Below are 16,897 nucleotides of genomic sequence, written 5' to 3'. Positions count from 1 at the left end.
AGGTGACGAGGCGGACGCTTAATCGCCTGCACGGCCTTGCCGATCTAGCGGGTTGCGGCGCCACAGTGTTTCGCATTGTAACACTGTTTACGTTGTTTCTAATATTGCATTAGTAATCTAGCTTTCGCACTGGATCATCCACCGAACCGGTTCGGATAAGTGGTGTTTCGCAGTTCTTGTTCAACGCTGTTGGATTGACGGAGGACCTTGCGTAGGATATGATCGGACAGATTTCTTTCCTCGGGCACACAAATTCAGGCTTCTTCGGCATTCTTATATTATTTTTTGAGAATAGTATTTGCAGTGTGCGCGCGCAAAATGGGAGATTTTTATTGTATATTGTTTGAATAGACTAACTAACCGTGTATTAAACCAAAATATGTTCACGCGAAATTTGAATTTGAATTCCCGCCTGCACCGCGTCATACGCAACCCGTTCGACACCGCTGCATTGAGCAACTCAGGACTAGGGGTGCTAAATGCATCGATGTTGGGTGGGTTGCGTACACTGCCGGGCACGCGGGAATTCGAATACAAATTTCACGTGAAGGTATTTTTATTCATTATCGTTTATATTAGTGTCAGGAATTCATATGTTAACTTTGTAATTTGTTGAGTTATGTGTCAGTCACAAACATATCAAACTTAATGTTGGCTTCTAAAAAATTAATTTTTGTGTAAATATCTTACACGTTGCAAATATTAATAATAAAATCATTAATGAAATGTTATTCACAGAAAGATTGCTAAAATGATTGAAAATAAGGTAAGTAATACTAATGGTACAATCCAAAATACAGCTTGATTTGATCCTTATGTATTAATAATTTATTTTGTTTATTGCTGTAATTATGATAGTTACTGTACTTATTGCAGAAAATTTATACAACATGCAGATTTCATAATTACTTGTTAAGTTATGTTGTTGATCCACAAAGATAAAAAATTAGACAATTTTGATTTTTGGAAAATTAATTTGTTTATAAATATCCCTGCACTATAAAAATTCCCTGTTACATACATTGTAAATACTATTATAAAGTATGTAAATCGCTTATATTATTAAAAATAACATGAGTATTATTATACGAAACATATCATTTGGTATAATTTAAAATACAAGTTGCTGTAACAATGCAATTAAATTAAAATATTAAATAATAGTAAATGTGACATAGGACAGTACCATCTCCCCTATCATCACTAGACAGCGGATCTTCATTCAGTTTCCCATTTGCACATCTAATCTCCTAAGAGCTAAAATCAGGATGCAAATTCCTTGCGATAACAAATACAATATAAATATTAATTTTTCAATGAAATAATCATATGAACGTTATCTCGTATTCCAAATATATGCAGACGCAGCAAGCGTATGAAAACCCGCAATCTAATCATCATAATCGAGCGGTTACACTAACAGATTATAGTGTAAACAATGCATTTATTTTTACATTAGTAGTTCAACATTGGTACATATCCATATAAAGATGCACAGTAACGTCAGTACTCATAACATCCATATGCTTATACTAATTGCATACGTGCTCGCATACTGTATCTGTATATATACATATTTATACCGAAAATCGACAGTGTCGATCGGAAATTCATTTTTGGTTCGCATTTTAAGATAAGAAAAATCGAACTAAGCAACAAGTATTCTATTACACTTTCTAAAATTTCCGTTGCACTTCGCGTCAACCAAAATACTCTATTACAGCTAGGGGAGTGGCTCCGAGCTCCCAATAGCTTTTTTCCAGCGACCCAAAAGAAATCAACTGCAATCTGTCTTTTCTCCTCTATCATGATTACAAGTGTTCGATTAACTCTAGTCTCTTTAAAATCGAAAGTTCGTTTAAAAAATTAAGAGCATGTTCTCGTTTACATTCATGTATATGACGTACTCACCATCCACGAAAAGATGGGGAGATTTCGACGGCGGAGTGCGGGGAGATCTGCGAGACCCCACTCTTATGGATAGTAGCTGGATACTAGAAGTAGGGATATCAGGTGATGGGCATAGATGCTCTTAGAAGGTTCTCTGTGCCATCTTTTCATGTACGAGGAGTACATGCGTCCTAATTGCCACATACCTCGCGTATGAATATCAATCAGATGTCCGAAGCATTTTATAAAGTATAGTACGTCCGAAATAATTTAAAAAGTAGTATCTCACCCTTTCGCGACTTAAAAATATTTCAAAATTGCTCCAATTCATTGCAATATCTAATATAATTGCTCGTACATGCACTATGTTCTTAAAACCACATTTTAGCAACGTTATAAATACTAAATTATAAAAATACATTAACTTTGGAAATTGCGAAGGATATGAGAGTTTCATCCCTTTTGGAATTAAAAGATCGAACGGACGCGAGAGCAATTCCTTGTAGCTTTCTTCTCGATTCCTACTACATTATAAAACGCTTCTTACCATCTTCTCTTACACAATTTTATATACATTTCAGTTAAACAATACGGAATTAGGATCTTCGTTGTCGAGCTGCTTCACGTGTCTCAATACATCTTTCTTCGTGATGACTCCCAAAAGTCGACTGCAAGAGATTCATACATATAATTAAAAAAAATAATTAAGTATGAACGGATTATAAGACATAGATTGTCCAGAATGTGAAAAATACATACCCGTTATGCGTGACAAGCGTCTGCCTCAAACCTAACTTCCTAAACATATCAACGACGGTTTCCATGGGTGTCTGGTCTGTAATAGTGATCGGAGCCATGTCAAGGATCTTCTTCAACTTCAGAGGCGGAGGGGAGTGGTTCTGAATATTGTTTCCATTGGTGAACAGGACTAACGACTGCCCAGTGATTTCCTCTATCATGCGTTTAGCATTTGCAATTGCAAGATTCAAATCTCTGCGCGATACGAAACCAACCAAATACTGGGACTCTTTGGACACTATCACGGGGAAACCATTGTGCTCTGTTTCCTTCAGTAAATTCTCAACATCCTCAACCGTCATTGAATCTTGCGTAAGCACGTGGAGGGCTTCGTTTCGCCTGAATAAAATGCAGATGATAAGATTTTGGAAAATGAAAATGAAAAACATATAGAAAATTTAAAGCACTTAGCAAATAATTTACTTGGGTTGCATAACGTCTGCGGCAAGGGTGGTGTGTTGAAATTCGTCCTTGCTATCAAGGAATGGATAGCCGTTTAAGTCAATGTGCGCATCATAAATGCCCTGCTTCCCAAGGGCATCGCCCACCCATTTGCTGGCCATGGCTGCAGCCATCAGGGGCACGATGTACCTTACACCACCCGTTAACTCGAACATGATCACCACCAAAGACACTGTCATTCTGGTGACCCCGCCAAGGACAGCAGCAGCTCCTACCATCGCGTACAATCCTGGAGTAATGCAATCCACGCCGGTAGAACATTCTTCGCTGAACATCCAAATATGTGGATAATTGTAAGCGAGTTGCTCCATGCCTATGCCAACTATGCGACCCATTATGGCTCCCAGGCAAAGCGACGGGATAAATAGACCGCAAGGTACTTTCATGCCGAACGTGAATATCGTCATGACGAGTTTCAGGATTAATGCTAATACCAGCAGCCATATTGCCTTATAGACTCCAGGACCGGCTGCCGCTATTTCTATCGCTGATTTCACCGCAGTGAAATTTCTGTTGTAGTCGCTGAATAAAAAAGAAACAACTTGTTAGACAAATGTTTTTTGCTTAGTGGACAGTGTAATTGATGTTGTTTACAAACCATAAAATATCAGCGTTCGATACCCCGCACTGACTGAACAATAGATAAATAAGTTGACTGGTACTCATCCTAGTATACGGATTTGGATATCCAATCACTGCCGTTGCCACCGTCACTATCAGAACTTCGGTGACCGGATACTGACCCAGCTTCGACGTCTTGCGGTACCGACACCAAAACAAGTTTGCCTTGATGAACAAAGTAGCGATCACTCCCTAGAAAACAAAAGGAGAGATATTGAAGTGTCCTTTGTCCGTGACGATGAACTCGAAACAATAGCTTACCCCGATTATACCCAGCATGATAAAAGGTATTAGCTCGAAGAATATCCAGGGTTTGTTGTATTCAACATAAAAGAGCACTGAGTGCTCGTTGCCAAAGGGGTTTATCGATCGCAGTACAAATGCAGCTATCAAAGCACAAAAGAATGATCGCCATAACGTTTTCAGAGGAAAATAATAGCTCACCTAGAAAATTAATATATTATTATAGCCTCTACTTCTCGAAAGATATAAGCGATCCTTTACCTCTTCAAGACTGAAAAGAACGCCTCCAATTGGAGCACCGAAAGCCACTGAGACCCCGGCAGCAGCAGCTGCTGATAAGATCTCTCTTTTCTTAGCTTCGTTTTTGCCATACTTTGGAAATAGATAGGAAAATATGTTCCCTATGCAACAGGCTATATGGACCATTGGTCCCTCCTTGCCCAAATTTAATCCCGCCGAAACTGATAAGATTAGACCGACTGATTTGATTATCAGCGTCCATTTTCCTAAGTATCCACGAATAATGAATCCACTTAGTATGGTTTTTATCTAAACAATATAGAGGTGTTATTCATATACGATTCCAGTCTGCAATTTTCACTGTCCTTCTGTATCTATACATACTTCAGGAATACCAGAGCCACAGGCATATGGAGCAAACATTCTTACTAATGATGCAGAGAGAGACGCGAACAAAAGAGCCCATGCTATGTAAAACATATATGAGATCATGTAAGGTCCTGCGCCATCCTTCGATTGGCTAAATACTTCCGGCCACGCCAACCACTGAAAGTAACATAAAATAATCAAGCATTGGACGCAGGAAAGAACAAAAGAAGAGACAGATGTACCTGAGTACAGTTGGCACCATCGAAAGTTGTCTCATTGTAGCTCCAACAACATTGTTCTTTGTTCAACCAAAAAGCTTGGGGGCATATACCAAACTTTAAGTCGGTCATCCACGAGGCACCAATGTCTATGATACCTGCTGCAACTCCTGTAAAGAAACCGACGAACAAAACACAGAGCCATCCGGACCACGCATCGTGAGCACCCTTGATCAAGCGCCAAATGGAATCATGCTTTTTCTTGACAATGTATCGATGCCGCATTCTATCTCTGGCAATATCCCTTTGCCAGTCGATTGTATGGAAATCATCATACTGGCCAATTCCAGGAATGTCATCGGAATCCACTGAAACTGAAACAATGAAGATTAAGATTCGACGGGAATGGTGCTTAAAAAGTTACCCATTGCCCTCATAGAAGAAGTCACTCACTGTGAGAGGACGAATCGTCAATGCGAATACAATTGTCTGAGAAGACAGTACTGTCCCCTTGGTGGGAGTTTACATTGTTGACCTCCAACATGTCTTCGTCGCTGCTCAGATTATTCTCACGTCCAGCAGTTCGATTCCGCGATCGCACATCCTCTACAAAATGCACATCGTCAGAGTTCTCTACCTGTTATCATGGAAAAGAAATCTTTTACTATTTCCGGTTTCCGCCTTCCGCGATTGAACTTCTTTCACATACCTTTGTATCAAGAGATTGGTATGTCGTTAATGTGTTCTGATAATTTTGCGGTATTGTAGTGTTCAACAAGTTCGTACCTTTCAGTGGAAACTTCTCCATGGCATTGCAACCTGGGAAATAAAATGTAATATAATTTGAAAATGATCCATACCAAATATGCTATATAGGAAGAATTTCTAAAATTGAACTCCATTGTGGATAATAAATAAAATTTAAAGCACATGATACAGTCACCTTTCTGTGCCTTACTTCCAAACATACTGTACTGCTCTACAAGAGATTACCATACTCTTAGTCTGTACACACTTCATATTGGATTATGCTAATGAATAATTCATCATTACCGACTGTAGCATTAAACTCTAATGTTTCCATTAAAATTCATTTGATTACATTCTGAATCCATTTAATATTAAAATAACAAAAAGATTAATATACCTTCAATTATTATTGATAGCAAGTATTGGTAATAGCATAAATACCATAGGAAAATATAACTACATGATTAACTTAAATCAAAAAAATTATGTAATTTACCTACTCCATGTTTATATTACATAGCAATTTAATTTACATTGAAATTGAATTACACTGTGATTGTAATGTAATATAATTGAAATAAGGAGTGAATTGAAATCGAATACAATGTAATTCTGATTCAATTACATTACATTGTACTTTGTAATTATACTGCATTACTAAATACATCGCAATTAAATAAAATAAGCGATCCGAATTGCAATGTAATTAAATACAATTTAAAATGTATTAATAGTGCTACTTTGTAACATCATTTACAATAATACAAGTAAAATTTACGAATTGTCAGTTTACATAAGAAGGTTATGCTAATCTTCGGATTTCATATAATTAAATTCTTTAGACGTCAAAGGAAAGATTTTGTTAGGCCATTGCGACTTTTAACAGTGACAACAGATAAGAAACAATAACAGATGTAAATACAAAAATCTCGTATTACTCCAATTAAGAAAGTGAGGTTATGAATGTCCACGTAAATGTAGGAAAAAGCTGTGTAAAGTGAAAGTTAAACGAACAAATGTTTCGCTGACGCATAAAACATGTTTCGATTCGTGTCGAAACAAGCAGCGAAAGAATGTTCGTTCTTTGCAGGTTAGGTTCAATCTAGATGTTCATCTGTTACTTCGCGCTTACCATTTTTTCAACTACTGTGCCCCTTAGCTCTTCGTTCATAGGTTCCTTTATTCTTTTACAAATTCAGATGACAATTCCACCGCAGAAATACAGATATACTTCTCGATCACAGAGAAATTACGATGGCAATAGGCAAAAGAGGAACACTTCAACACTTGTCAAAGCAGTTCCTTCTCTCTCACCTCACCTGTTCAGACTTCTTTCCTCTTTATTTAATTAAACCGTGTCACTGCGCGCCATCTTTCCATTACCTGCTGGACAAGCTGGTCCTTTAAATATTTCTCAATTTCTTTAAAATATTTTTATGCATTTCTATATTCATATTTAATATTATTTTTTTCTATATTGTTTGAATATTTTAAATTTTTTATATATTTAGAAGTTTAACGTTATCTTCAATTTCTCTATATGCATATATAAACTTTATTATTTTATCATCCTATAATTCGTAAATTATTGTTTTCGGTGCCAATAATTCACTTATAATAAAGAAACTCAATTTTCATAGCATGTTCAACGTTGTCTTCAAAGCACTAGGGATAAAATGAAGTTAAAGTGTATTTGAAAGAGGCCAAAAGATGTTTTCTCTTATTGTCTCTCTTTTGTACATATATTAATGAAAATTCGAAGTGTATATACATATACTTTGTAAACCGTATAGAACCAGTTCGGCTGGAATTTCAAATGCCAGTTTCTATGTTCCTCAGTTCTTCTTTTGCAGTTACATTCGCGAAACCTTGATATTTTATAGGGTAGGCCAGTTGATTTCCTTTATTCCAAGTGTAAAGTTCCTAAAAATTAATACGATCGAATCCTCAAGATATCTTTATTTGTTGTTTTTAATTAAAATGGTTTACCTTCGTTTTGTGATTGTAACTAACGGCTGTAGTTTTATGATAAGGATTCGTGAACGATAAATGAACGGGCATAGTAATATTTTTATAAAGATCGAAAGCTAATCTGAAAAAGAAAACATTATTAAATAAATAGTTCTGGTAACTTAAGCGTTCGTCTTTACCTTATTTTCATGGTTTCTTCAGTGACACTATGAACAGCATAAAGTACTCCACCAGCAATAAACATTTCTCCAAATTTATGGTGATCGATACTAATATTCCATGCATATTGAATGTTCATAGTATTTGCATCCATTTTTACCACAACTGTGTTATTCGATGGTAATCCATATATTATCCATAAGCCTGTTAAAAAATAACTTGTGTACTATTTATCTTCTGTTTTTGGTGATTCTACAAGATGACAATTACCATTTTCGTCAACATTAAAGTCAACGTAATTAAAATTGTGATTAGGTGTGTAGAGATAGTTTCTCGTGTTCACTAGCAATCCTGGAAGATGAAGTTCACATCGTGGGAACTCTTTGTCGCATATATGATCAGAAATCGAATGGAGTTTGTAGCGAAAAATGGAAGACCGATTTATGGGATTGTAGAAGAATGATCTGTTGTATACTATATGCCCATTTCCCTAAAAGTAAATAATAAATCATTTTAAATGATTCAATGTCTTGTAAAATAAATTTTTAAACATATTCCAACACACCTGAAACGGATAGGGCAATGGAATGGGATACGAACTACCATTTTTAAAATGATCTTTCGATTTGTACTCAAAAATGAAAGCGGTATCATTCTTTCTAGTAACCCAAAGTTTGTCGGAAAAACCATCCAATCTCGAAGATGCATCATGCATCCAACTTCCATAATGATCATCCATTGTGCCTTTCAGAACTGGCTTACCTAAAGCTTCTATTACCCCATCTGCAAATATGTTAATAAGCAATTAAATTATTAATATTTGAAAATATTTGAGGAGGTAGCCTTTATATACTCTCTAGTTTAATTAACCTGCCAATCGTGGAGGAAGTCCTGTAAAGTTGACGCTCCTAAGTGGCTGAACATTCAAATATTCTGCAACATCTGTAAAAGTGCATCTTAAAACTGGGCAAGCTGCACAAGTCTCGCGCGGTGTACAGAGTTCCTCCAAATCAACGTGTCGTGGTGCTGGATCCCCATAGATAACATGTTTCCCAGTCTTTAATTTGTCTATATTCTTTATATCATCTAAAAAAAATGAATTGAAATTTAATTAATCTTCTATTGGAATAATAAATGTTCATAATAAATGTCTGACCATTGACTATGAACGAGCCCTTGGTAGTATCAATATCGTTCTTGGCAACACAATGGTAGGTACCATGGTCCGCCAAAGTTATTTTAGTAATTTTCAATCGCATTTTGTGCTGAAAAAAACCATTATAATATTATTTACTGTATATTTATGATTTACCGTATAATATTATTTGCATTACCTTATAAATATCTTTCTTATCGTAAACCTCTATTTTATATTTGTCAGACATTCTTAGGCGACGACCATCGTCACGTTCCCAATAAAAACTGGGTTCCGGATATGCTTCGACTTCACATTCTAGAGTCGCTGTACTTTGGCTTCGTACATGGATTATTTGGTTTCGTATTCGAATGAATGGCGGAACTGAAAAATTAATTAAATGTTATTTTTTAGTAACAAAAAACCGGATAACCATAGAATGAGATGCTTACACTTGACCTCAAGTTTAAACCTCTTCACTGCCCGAGGAGGGATTCCATTGTCAGCTACACAGGTGTACTCTCCCATGTGTTCTCTGTTCACTACGCTGATGTTAAACGTGTGTCCAATAATGGAAGGCACTATACAATAAGTTTAGCAAGTGTGAATAAAAAAAGAGCAGCACATAGAATAATAATATATTTGAGAAAATATTTTAAATGTCCCTGATCGTCATGTTTCGCATTACCATGCCAATATCCTACGGGTATAACACTACCGTCGGTTCTAAACCATTGGATAACAGGCTCGGGCTTTCCGCTAGCTGCGCATTTTAATCGTGTGTTGGTCCCTTCATTAACTGAAATCAGTCTTGTAGAGTTCATGTTCGCTGGTAACATTCTATCATCTGGAAAGATTAATGAACAAGGTTCAATTGAAATACAATTTCTGGATATTTATAGTAAAATTACTCACCTAAAATCGAAGGAGGAATTAACAGATCGTTTAGATTATAGTCATTCATGTTCACCTTCCAGGCTGTTATCCCTGGCTTGCCATCTTGACCTGGCAAGCCTGATCTACCAGGTGGACCCATATCGCCTAAAGTTGCTCACATCAACAACGTGTCTTTTTTTTCACCCATGCGCAATTAGAATGAGGGAAATAAGATTAAGTTACCACGCTGTCCAGGTGGTCCCTGTGGTCCTATTTGACCTGGCCTTCCTGAAATCGGGAAATCGAAATCCTCTTTACCCCTCAAGTAACAAGAAAGAATAAGATTAGAAAGCAGTTTCATGAAATGCATACCATCTGTGCCATTTCGACCAGGTCGCCCAGGAGATCCATTCAGCCCTGGTTTACCATTTATCCCTGGAATTCCGTCTAAGCCACTGCGTCCAGGAATCCCATCAAGACCTGGTTCACCTGGAACTCCATCTCTACCATCGAAACCTGGTGGTCCTACATCACCTTTCATTCCACGAGGACCTGGAGGACCAGTTAAACCAGGTGGTCCCTTTGGACCAGTCATTCCTTGCATTCCTGGAAGACCTGGCACACCAGGTGCTCCTGGGCTTCCTGGTGCTCCCGGTAGTCCTGGTGGACAGTATTTCATTGAAGCTCGACAAAAATTCTCAATGGCATCAACCTATAATATACAAAGCTGTTATTAAGATTCTTTCTTTCAGTTTTTGGGAATGTACTTATCGGAAACTAAACCTGGACACGAGTGTCTGCATTTAGCCACACCCAATCGTGTCCCATGGGAGTGATTGGAGAAGATGCTAGGCCAGACACTGCCATGGGAGGAGAAGTGACTTTCTTGGACTCTTTTAACATGTCCTTTTAAAACAAAGATAATAATAAAGTAATAGCAATATATAATCTGTTATAAAGTGTAATAAAAATATATACTCTGGATGTGTCTGAAACTTTGTTATCCTCTGTTACAGGCAATGCACTATTCCGTTTTCGGCGCATCAGTTTCTGTGGTTCTAAAATCTCCTGAGTTCTTATATTATTGACATCAGTCTCCACACGAGCCACATAAGTATAAAGATAAATAGATGTGAAGAATTGTATCAAAAACTGAATTAAAATAAGAAGTAAAAGGTTCCATGGATGCAACATCCTCTGCACTTGTGCCATTTTCCAAAATTGATATCCACTTTACATTCCTGTAAACTAATTACATATTTATAATCTTTATATTAAGGGATTATTGTAATACTTATCAGGAAATAGTATAGAAATTTCTAAAGGAATCTGTGTCCCTAATGTGTCAAGCAAGCTAGACAGAAGGGGAGAGTGTATAATTTAACTGATTGGTTACTATCAAGTAATTTAACATGAACCAAGCTGGTGTTACAATTCATTTAATCACAGATTCAGAGCTTGTGGTTGATTAAGCGAAACAGATTCATTTACGTGAGTTTAAATTGTGTGAATCGTTTTAAAATATTTAACAAAACATTTGGAAAATTTCTTTAACGCTCCAAATTTGTCATGATTGTAATAAAAAATTTTGCAAGTGAGATAAATCGTCGGATATTTTAAGCACGTATAATTAGAGAATGATTTCTTACTGGGAAGACTGGTAAGTACTCATTAATTATTAACAGTAAACAATTGACAAAGCAGAACACTTCTCTGATGTGCATGCCTGAATACCTGTCACTTGTGCCGGCGACCGGTATTATGTATCAGGTATTATACATTTCATTGTTAATTACGCATGCGTATTTGTTCATATACATGTACATACATATGTACATATGTATGTAGAAGTTTTTTATAGATGCGAAACTCCTGTAGGAACCTATCATGTCGTGACGTGACACGTGACCTCAAAATTTTCAAAATCAATTTCCAGTACGCATGCGTCTGCAAGTTAGTTCGTATCGATATTAAAAGTGTATCAAAACATAAGTACCGAAACTACGCTTGTACTATTTTGAGTAAAGTGAATATTACAAAATTAATTTGCAGAACTTATTTATAATATCGACTTTGCATCCAACATACAATAATCGGAAACGTAGTTAAGGTATAAACCTATTACTTATTAATAGGTAGAACAATTTCCCAAATTTGTCAAGGTTATGTTTAAAAAATATACTCATAATCTAATTTTTAAAATGCATTTCCATTATATTATTGATGGCTAGAGCCATGTCGTATTTTTAAAATCATGCTTTAACGTCCTAATATTTAATATAAAAATATGAAATATTGCTAATTATTCTTATTTTGAAACAGATGAATAGAGCACTTTGTTTTGCACGCACCCTAAACTTCACCTGTAAGCGATATTCAAGTTTTAAAAAATTGCCTGCTGAACTGATTGTGCCACTAAATAAAGAAATGATTGTCTGTTGGCATCCGGAACAAGAATTCCCATATGAATGTTCGTTGCCTCTACCAGAAGAGAAACAACCTGTATCAGATTCTGTATTATGTATTGGAGGAAAGGAAATAGCAGAGGTATTCTATAATAAACGAAGAGAAGAAGTTATCCAAGAGCTTGCAAAAATATCGTATACGACAAAACACAGGTGGTATCCAAAAGGCAAAAAGGCCAAGAGAGCGAGAAAAACAGAGCCAGAGAGGACATACTTATGAAAGTATCAAAGTAATACATTTTATTAAAACTTCATAGTCATAAAATTATTAAGTAAACACTATTTTGAAAAGATAGCTCGAACTTTATTTATTCCTTTCTGTAATATTGCACTTAAATATCGTTATTAGCACAGCTAAAACTTCATATGCACATAAATACGAATCCTCACAAATTATGAGGAAGTATTTGTCTCTCTCCTTCATATAAAAATATCTGCATTGCTTGATGGAGTAAATATCTTCCAAAGTTACATTTTTCTTTTATGTTCCAAGTCGCTGCTATTCCATAATAGTCTCCGTTTTTACAGTTCCTCAATTTCTTTATTCCCAAAGCATCGATCATAGCAGCTTCACGAGTGTAAGCTTCCACAGGAATAACATTTTGAAATACGTGGAGACAAACAACTCCATAACCATCATTCCAAATGTTTAAGATTTGCTGGATCTTTGCATTCTCAGTGTTCTCTGTTGATACCCATGCTTCAAAAGCGTCCTTAAGATGAGAATATGGTCTGTTACGTGTACCTTTACCTACATAGAATACGGCAGACAGAAATGTGGTCCAAATTGCAGACTTTGTCATAGTTTCTACACGACAAGGCAAATCCTTTGTTATTCGCGGATCCAAAAGCAAATAATTGAAGCAAGTCTTGTTTATTCCTTCCCTCCACTTCCTAGAAGGATCCACGTAACAAAACTCTTTAAAAATAGTCTTCTCGATAATCTTATACCGTCCCAGATTATTAATCCAGTCTCCATATGTCAAAGAAGATTTGATTTCAAAAATACAGTCATCTATGTTGGAACAGATCTTGAGAGGAACAGTGTTATAGCATAATGATTCCAGTTCTATTTTCTTTTCTAAATTAATCAGTCTTTTTAAGTATAATTGTTTTGTTGTGCTAGTTATTGGTCCTGGATTATCACCTAGATTAACTAACTTTTTTCGTAGCTCCTCGCTCGATATGAATACATCTGTTGATAAGTTTAATGATTCAGGCCCTAAAGATATATTTAGTAAACATTAATAAATGCGCACCCTGCATGTAATTAGAATGAAGTAAATTTGATGAATCTTACATGTGTTAGATGTAGTGAAATTTTCTCTAGGTTTACTGTAATCAAATCAGATCAGTATCAATTATTAACATCTTAATGGCAGAAATACATTGAATCCATTTCTAATAACTTACCATGGCGGTATCGTGTAAATTCTGCGTTCCAGAAAAGCTATACCTTCATCCGGATCTTCATATTTATATTCTTCTTGCACACTGATAAACGACTCTGTCTTGAAACTGAAAATAATTATTTCATTAATACTTGAACATATTAATATTAACTTCAACAAACACATTATCAACGAATGAATGAATTTACCTAGATGAAAATACATTATAATTTTCCCTATAGCTGTTTAAAGTGTCATTATTTTTCATTTCCTTTAAATATTTTCCACGGAAGCTTTCGTTTACATTCATACTATCTGTTTTCCTCCCAATACAATCTGCTTCTTCTTCAATATGTAAATTTTCTAAATCACTTAATTCGCTGGCTAAACCTCTCAGTTTATATTTCTCATTAAAATTTGGACTTTTTGGCACATCATCGTCATATAATCTTACTGCTAGATTTTTGCTAATGTTTTTAGTCAACTTATAAGGTAATCTGGGATGACGATTTTCAACCGGCGACAAGGAATTCGTTGAGGAGTCGGGACTCGTACTCCCTGACGAATTCAGTACATCATTTTTCCTAAATTTCCTGTTTGATGAATATTGCCTATAAAATCGTTTTCTTCTTGGAGTAGATCTCGCCATTTCTTTTCCAAAATTAAACTCGTCTGATCTAACCAATCCAGTTCTCGTCACGCAAGGTGTATACGTTCTAAATTTCGATTCTCTATTCAGTAATTTAGGCGTTAAGAATCTTTGTTCGCTTTCAATCGTGTTTCCTATTACAAAATTAGGCGATTTGCTTATGATGGAATCGCTTGGATCCTGCAGAGGAGTCAATGGGGTTTTATTATTACTATTATTTTGTGCAAAAATTCTACGCTTATATCGTGGAGTAACACATCGTTTTTTTGTCCTAGTTTTTCTTAGCTTGTCTACATTCAGTGTGGACAATGGACTTGTATCGCACTGATTGTCCTTATCATGTTTGTGCTCATTATTGACCTCTACTTCTTTAGAGTTTGAATTTAGCGAACTCGATAATTGATTAATTATTTGATTAAGTAAGCATTTCTCTTTGACCATTTCCTCGCGAAGTCTATGTTCTGCGTCTTTGATGTCTGACTGGTTATCATTGAAGTAAAAGTATTTATTCTTGACGTCGGAGAATCTGTCTTTTTCATTTGTTTGAAATTCTTCCAACATGTCAGCGTTTACCAGTGCAGTATACTCTGCTACCACATCCCCATTGTTAACAAGAAGTTTATCTGTTACATAAAAAACAAAGGTATGAATAAAGCAAATATTATTTTGTTTCGTTGGTCTACGTACTAAATGTTATTTTATGTTTTGTTGGCTTAAATTCTTTAGTAATTTTTTCGCAATATTTTCCAAGCACTGTAATGGCTTCATAATATTTCCCATCGAATGCGTAATGAAATGGACTGCGTCCTTCAAAGTCCAGACAAAGAGCATCGCCACCATTTGCCAGAAGCATTTCTAGTACCGTGACTCTGCCCCATGCTGCTGCCACATGAACTGGAGTCAGTCCATCCATGGATCTTTGAAGATCAACATTTAGGTATGTTAAAACAGATTATCGTATTTATTCAAGTAATGATATAATTACTTACTTAACATTTGGGTTTCCTCCATGACGTAAGAACAATTTTGTTACCTCCTCTGCAAAGGCTTCGGAATCATTACCTATTACCAAGTGAAATGGTGTTACACCATACGAAGGAATTAATGTATTAGGGTTTGCATCTGTATTTAGGAGTAAAGTTGTTACTTGCCTATTACAAGAGAAATAAAATAGAAAATACAAATATAAGATTGGTATAAAATATAAGACCAAAAAAATGTTCCTTACATTATATTATTGTCTTCCACACCATCGCAGAGCGACGAAGCCAAAAACAGGCAGCCTTTTGATTTCGACATCGATGACATATTTTATATTTCTCAGTACACAAACTTGATTAATTTTCTAACTATTATGTACAAGCTGTAATGTACAGATTACTTCAATATAATTATTTCTTGTAATCAACAAATATATAAGATTCATCACTTTCATGCTCCTAAAAAAATAAATAAAATTATGTAAAAGCACATAATAAAGCAGATCATTTATTTTCAAATATTTCCTGAATTGTTAGGAAATGTATTTTTTGAACTGATACAACGAAAATATGTGCGTAGTTTTAGCATTTGGATTATTAAGAATGATTTTTTGATCGCGCGTCAGTTCGTTCAAACGAACATTTTGAAAACGTAAACAAAACAATGTCGGGCATTAATGAAACAATGGCTTAATTTTATGTATTACAATTTGTTGTCTGGATAAAATGCAAAGTGAATGTAATGCTTTGATAAAATTAGATTAAATAATTTATAGGGGATATATTATTATTTTACCTTTGATTTTAAACGACTCTGAGACTTCTCGATGCCTGACCGCTGGTTTACACGTTACACTGCTAAATCACGGTTTATCGCATCACAACAAAGGTGTATAGTACGCATGGACTGAGTGTCCATAAACTATGTAGAACATGACAGACGAATCGAACGAACGATTGAATCGTTAGCTGCATTATCGATAGTCATTAACAAGGTTGATCAAAGTTTTAGCTGATGGTAAAATCGTTCATCAATTAATCCCAAGCTTAGATTCTGCTGAAATTACCGACTGCTTTTCACCGTCGGTCACGTTGCCCAACAGTTTGGACGTTTTGCCGCTGCAACGAATTGGCGCTGAACGGTCGTTTGAAAGCAACAGAAAATTCATGCCGGACTTTACATTGCCGCTTACGGGAGAATCGGCACGAATCATTTGCTCCAAAATTGAATAGTAGAACATAAAAATGAAAATCGTTTATAACTAATTAATAGCCGGTTGAACACTTGAAGAATTATTATAGATACGTTGCTAGAGATCTCTTTTGGGGTTTTGCAATGATAACATTGAAAAATATTTCGAAATAACGTCGAAGAATCAATAAAGGAGAAAAGTGACTCAATCTTTGAATCGATTTTAGACTGTATATATGTGCTCATTGTTTTGCGGAGAATTTACCCATTTAATTTCCATTTATATTATATATATATTATTTATATAATATTTCCCTTAAACATACTTGGAATCTCTTAAAGACTAATCGTAAAATAACAGTATACTTACGAAAATACGAGTCTTGGAAAATTGTAACTGATCAAATTCGTAGTTATTACGTTAATATATTTTAATATTATTATATTTAATTTATTATTAATTATATTTACTATTATATTTAATTTAA

The 16,897-nt window shown here is 35.4% G+C and overlaps 4 protein-coding genes across 7 annotated transcripts; 1 reads left to right on the top strand and 3 right to left on the bottom strand.

The window, feature by feature from the left end:
* Positions 1 to 954: 954 nt before the first annotated feature.
* ClC-c (chloride channel protein 3) lies at positions 955 to 6,932 on the bottom strand. 4 transcript variants are annotated; one of them, XM_033481421.2, is made up of 11 exons: positions 6,724 to 6,932; positions 5,551 to 5,660; positions 5,295 to 5,478; positions 4,866 to 5,215; positions 4,639 to 4,800; positions 4,276 to 4,563; positions 4,033 to 4,215; positions 3,749 to 3,963; positions 3,112 to 3,672; positions 2,650 to 3,027; positions 955 to 2,558 (listed from the first exon to the last, which is right to left on the bottom strand). In XM_033481421.2, exons 2-11 carry the CDS (start codon positions 5,647 to 5,649, stop codon positions 2,468 to 2,470), a joined length of 2,511 nt encoding a protein of 836 aa, XP_033337312.1. In that variant the 5' UTR covers positions 5,650 to 5,660; positions 6,724 to 6,932; the 3' UTR covers positions 955 to 2,467. The 4 variants fall into 4 exon arrangements, with proteins under 4 accessions (XP_033337312.1, XP_033337313.1, XP_033337314.1 ...); XM_033481422.2 differs by having other exon boundaries at positions 4,866 to 5,209; XM_033481423.2 differs by having other exon boundaries at positions 5,295 to 5,447; positions 5,628 to 5,660.
* A 351-nt stretch (positions 6,933 to 7,283) lies between these two features.
* LOC117226761 (uncharacterized) lies at positions 7,284 to 11,537 on the bottom strand. Its single transcript, XM_033481419.2, has 16 exons — positions 11,382 to 11,537; positions 10,711 to 10,980; positions 10,516 to 10,638; positions 10,105 to 10,444; positions 9,976 to 10,020; positions 9,772 to 9,897; positions 9,545 to 9,703; positions 9,309 to 9,437; positions 9,056 to 9,240; positions 8,878 to 8,986; positions 8,592 to 8,807; positions 8,287 to 8,504; positions 7,992 to 8,211; positions 7,742 to 7,925; positions 7,581 to 7,683; positions 7,284 to 7,514 (listed from the first exon to the last, which is right to left on the bottom strand). The coding sequence occupies exons 2-16, from the start codon at positions 10,942 to 10,944 to the stop codon at positions 7,404 to 7,406; spliced, it is 2,502 nt and encodes an 833-aa protein (XP_033337310.1). The 5' UTR covers positions 10,945 to 10,980; positions 11,382 to 11,537; the 3' UTR covers positions 7,284 to 7,403.
* Positions 11,538 to 11,662: 125 nt separating this feature from the next.
* Positions 11,663 to 12,492, top strand: mRpL42 (mitochondrial ribosomal protein L42). Its single transcript, XM_033481420.2, has 2 exons — positions 11,663 to 11,842; positions 12,055 to 12,492. Exon 2 carries the CDS (start codon positions 12,055 to 12,057, stop codon positions 12,415 to 12,417), a length of 363 nt encoding a protein of 120 aa, XP_033337311.1. The 5' UTR covers positions 11,663 to 11,842; the 3' UTR covers positions 12,418 to 12,492.
* On the bottom strand, positions 12,409 to 16,124 carry LOC117226760 (uncharacterized). The gene is made up of 8 exons (XM_033481417.2): positions 16,014 to 16,124; positions 15,466 to 15,676; positions 15,227 to 15,388; positions 14,925 to 15,154; positions 13,798 to 14,860; positions 13,611 to 13,715; positions 13,498 to 13,532; positions 12,409 to 13,419 (listed from the first exon to the last, which is right to left on the bottom strand). Exons 2-8 carry the CDS (start codon positions 15,543 to 15,545, stop codon positions 12,584 to 12,586), a joined length of 2,511 nt encoding a protein of 836 aa, XP_033337308.2. The 5' UTR covers positions 15,546 to 15,676; positions 16,014 to 16,124; the 3' UTR covers positions 12,409 to 12,583.
* Positions 16,125 to 16,897: the final 773 nt, after the last annotated feature.

The sequence above is a fragment of the Megalopta genalis genome, chromosome 5 (genome assembly GCF_051020955.1).
Source record: "Megalopta genalis isolate 19385.01 chromosome 5, iyMegGena1_principal, whole genome shotgun sequence".
Classification (NCBI taxonomy): Eukaryota; Metazoa; Arthropoda; class Insecta; order Hymenoptera; family Halictidae; genus Megalopta; species Megalopta genalis.
This window is presented reverse-complemented; position numbering and strand designations above follow the sequence as displayed.

Bases quoted from the DNA above. Each gene is read 5' to 3' on its own strand.
- mRpL42 (XM_033481420.2), top strand. From the start codon at position 12,055: ATGAATAGAGCACTTTGTTTTGCACGCACCCTAAACTTCACCTGTAAG.
- ClC-c (XM_033481421.2), bottom strand. From the start codon at position 5,649: ATGGAGAAGTTTCCACTGAAAGGTACGAACTTGTTGAACACTACAATA. The intron at 5,216-5,294 runs GTGAGTGACTTC...TCATTGTTTCAG, and splicing joins TGACGATTCGTCCTCTCACA to TTTCAGTGGATTCCGATGAC. The intron at 4,216-4,275 runs GTAAAGGATCGC...TTAATTTTCTAG, and splicing joins TTCTTTTCAGTCTTGAAGAG to GTGAGCTATTATTTTCCTCT.
- LOC117226760 (XM_033481417.2), bottom strand. From the start codon at position 15,545: ATGTCATCGATGTCGAAATCAAAAGGCTGCCTGTTTTTGGCTTCGTCG. The intron at 13,533-13,610 runs GTAAGTTATTAG...ATTTGATTACAG, and splicing joins ATTTACACGATACCGCCATG to TAAACCTAGAGAAAATTTCA. The intron at 13,420-13,497 runs GTAAGATTCATC...ATATATCTTTAG, and splicing joins TTTCACTACATCTAACACAT to GGCCTGAATCATTAAACTTA.
- LOC117226761 (XM_033481419.2), bottom strand. From the start codon at position 10,944: ATGGCACAAGTGCAGAGGATGTTGCATCCATGGAACCTTTTACTTCTT. The intron at 8,987-9,055 runs GTAATGCAAATA...GGTTTTTTTCAG, and splicing joins ATAAGAAAGATATTTATAAG to CACAAAATGCGATTGAAAAT. The intron at 8,808-8,877 runs GTCAGACATTTA...CATTTTTTTTAG, and splicing joins GGGCTCGTTCATAGTCAATG to ATGATATAAAGAATATAGAC.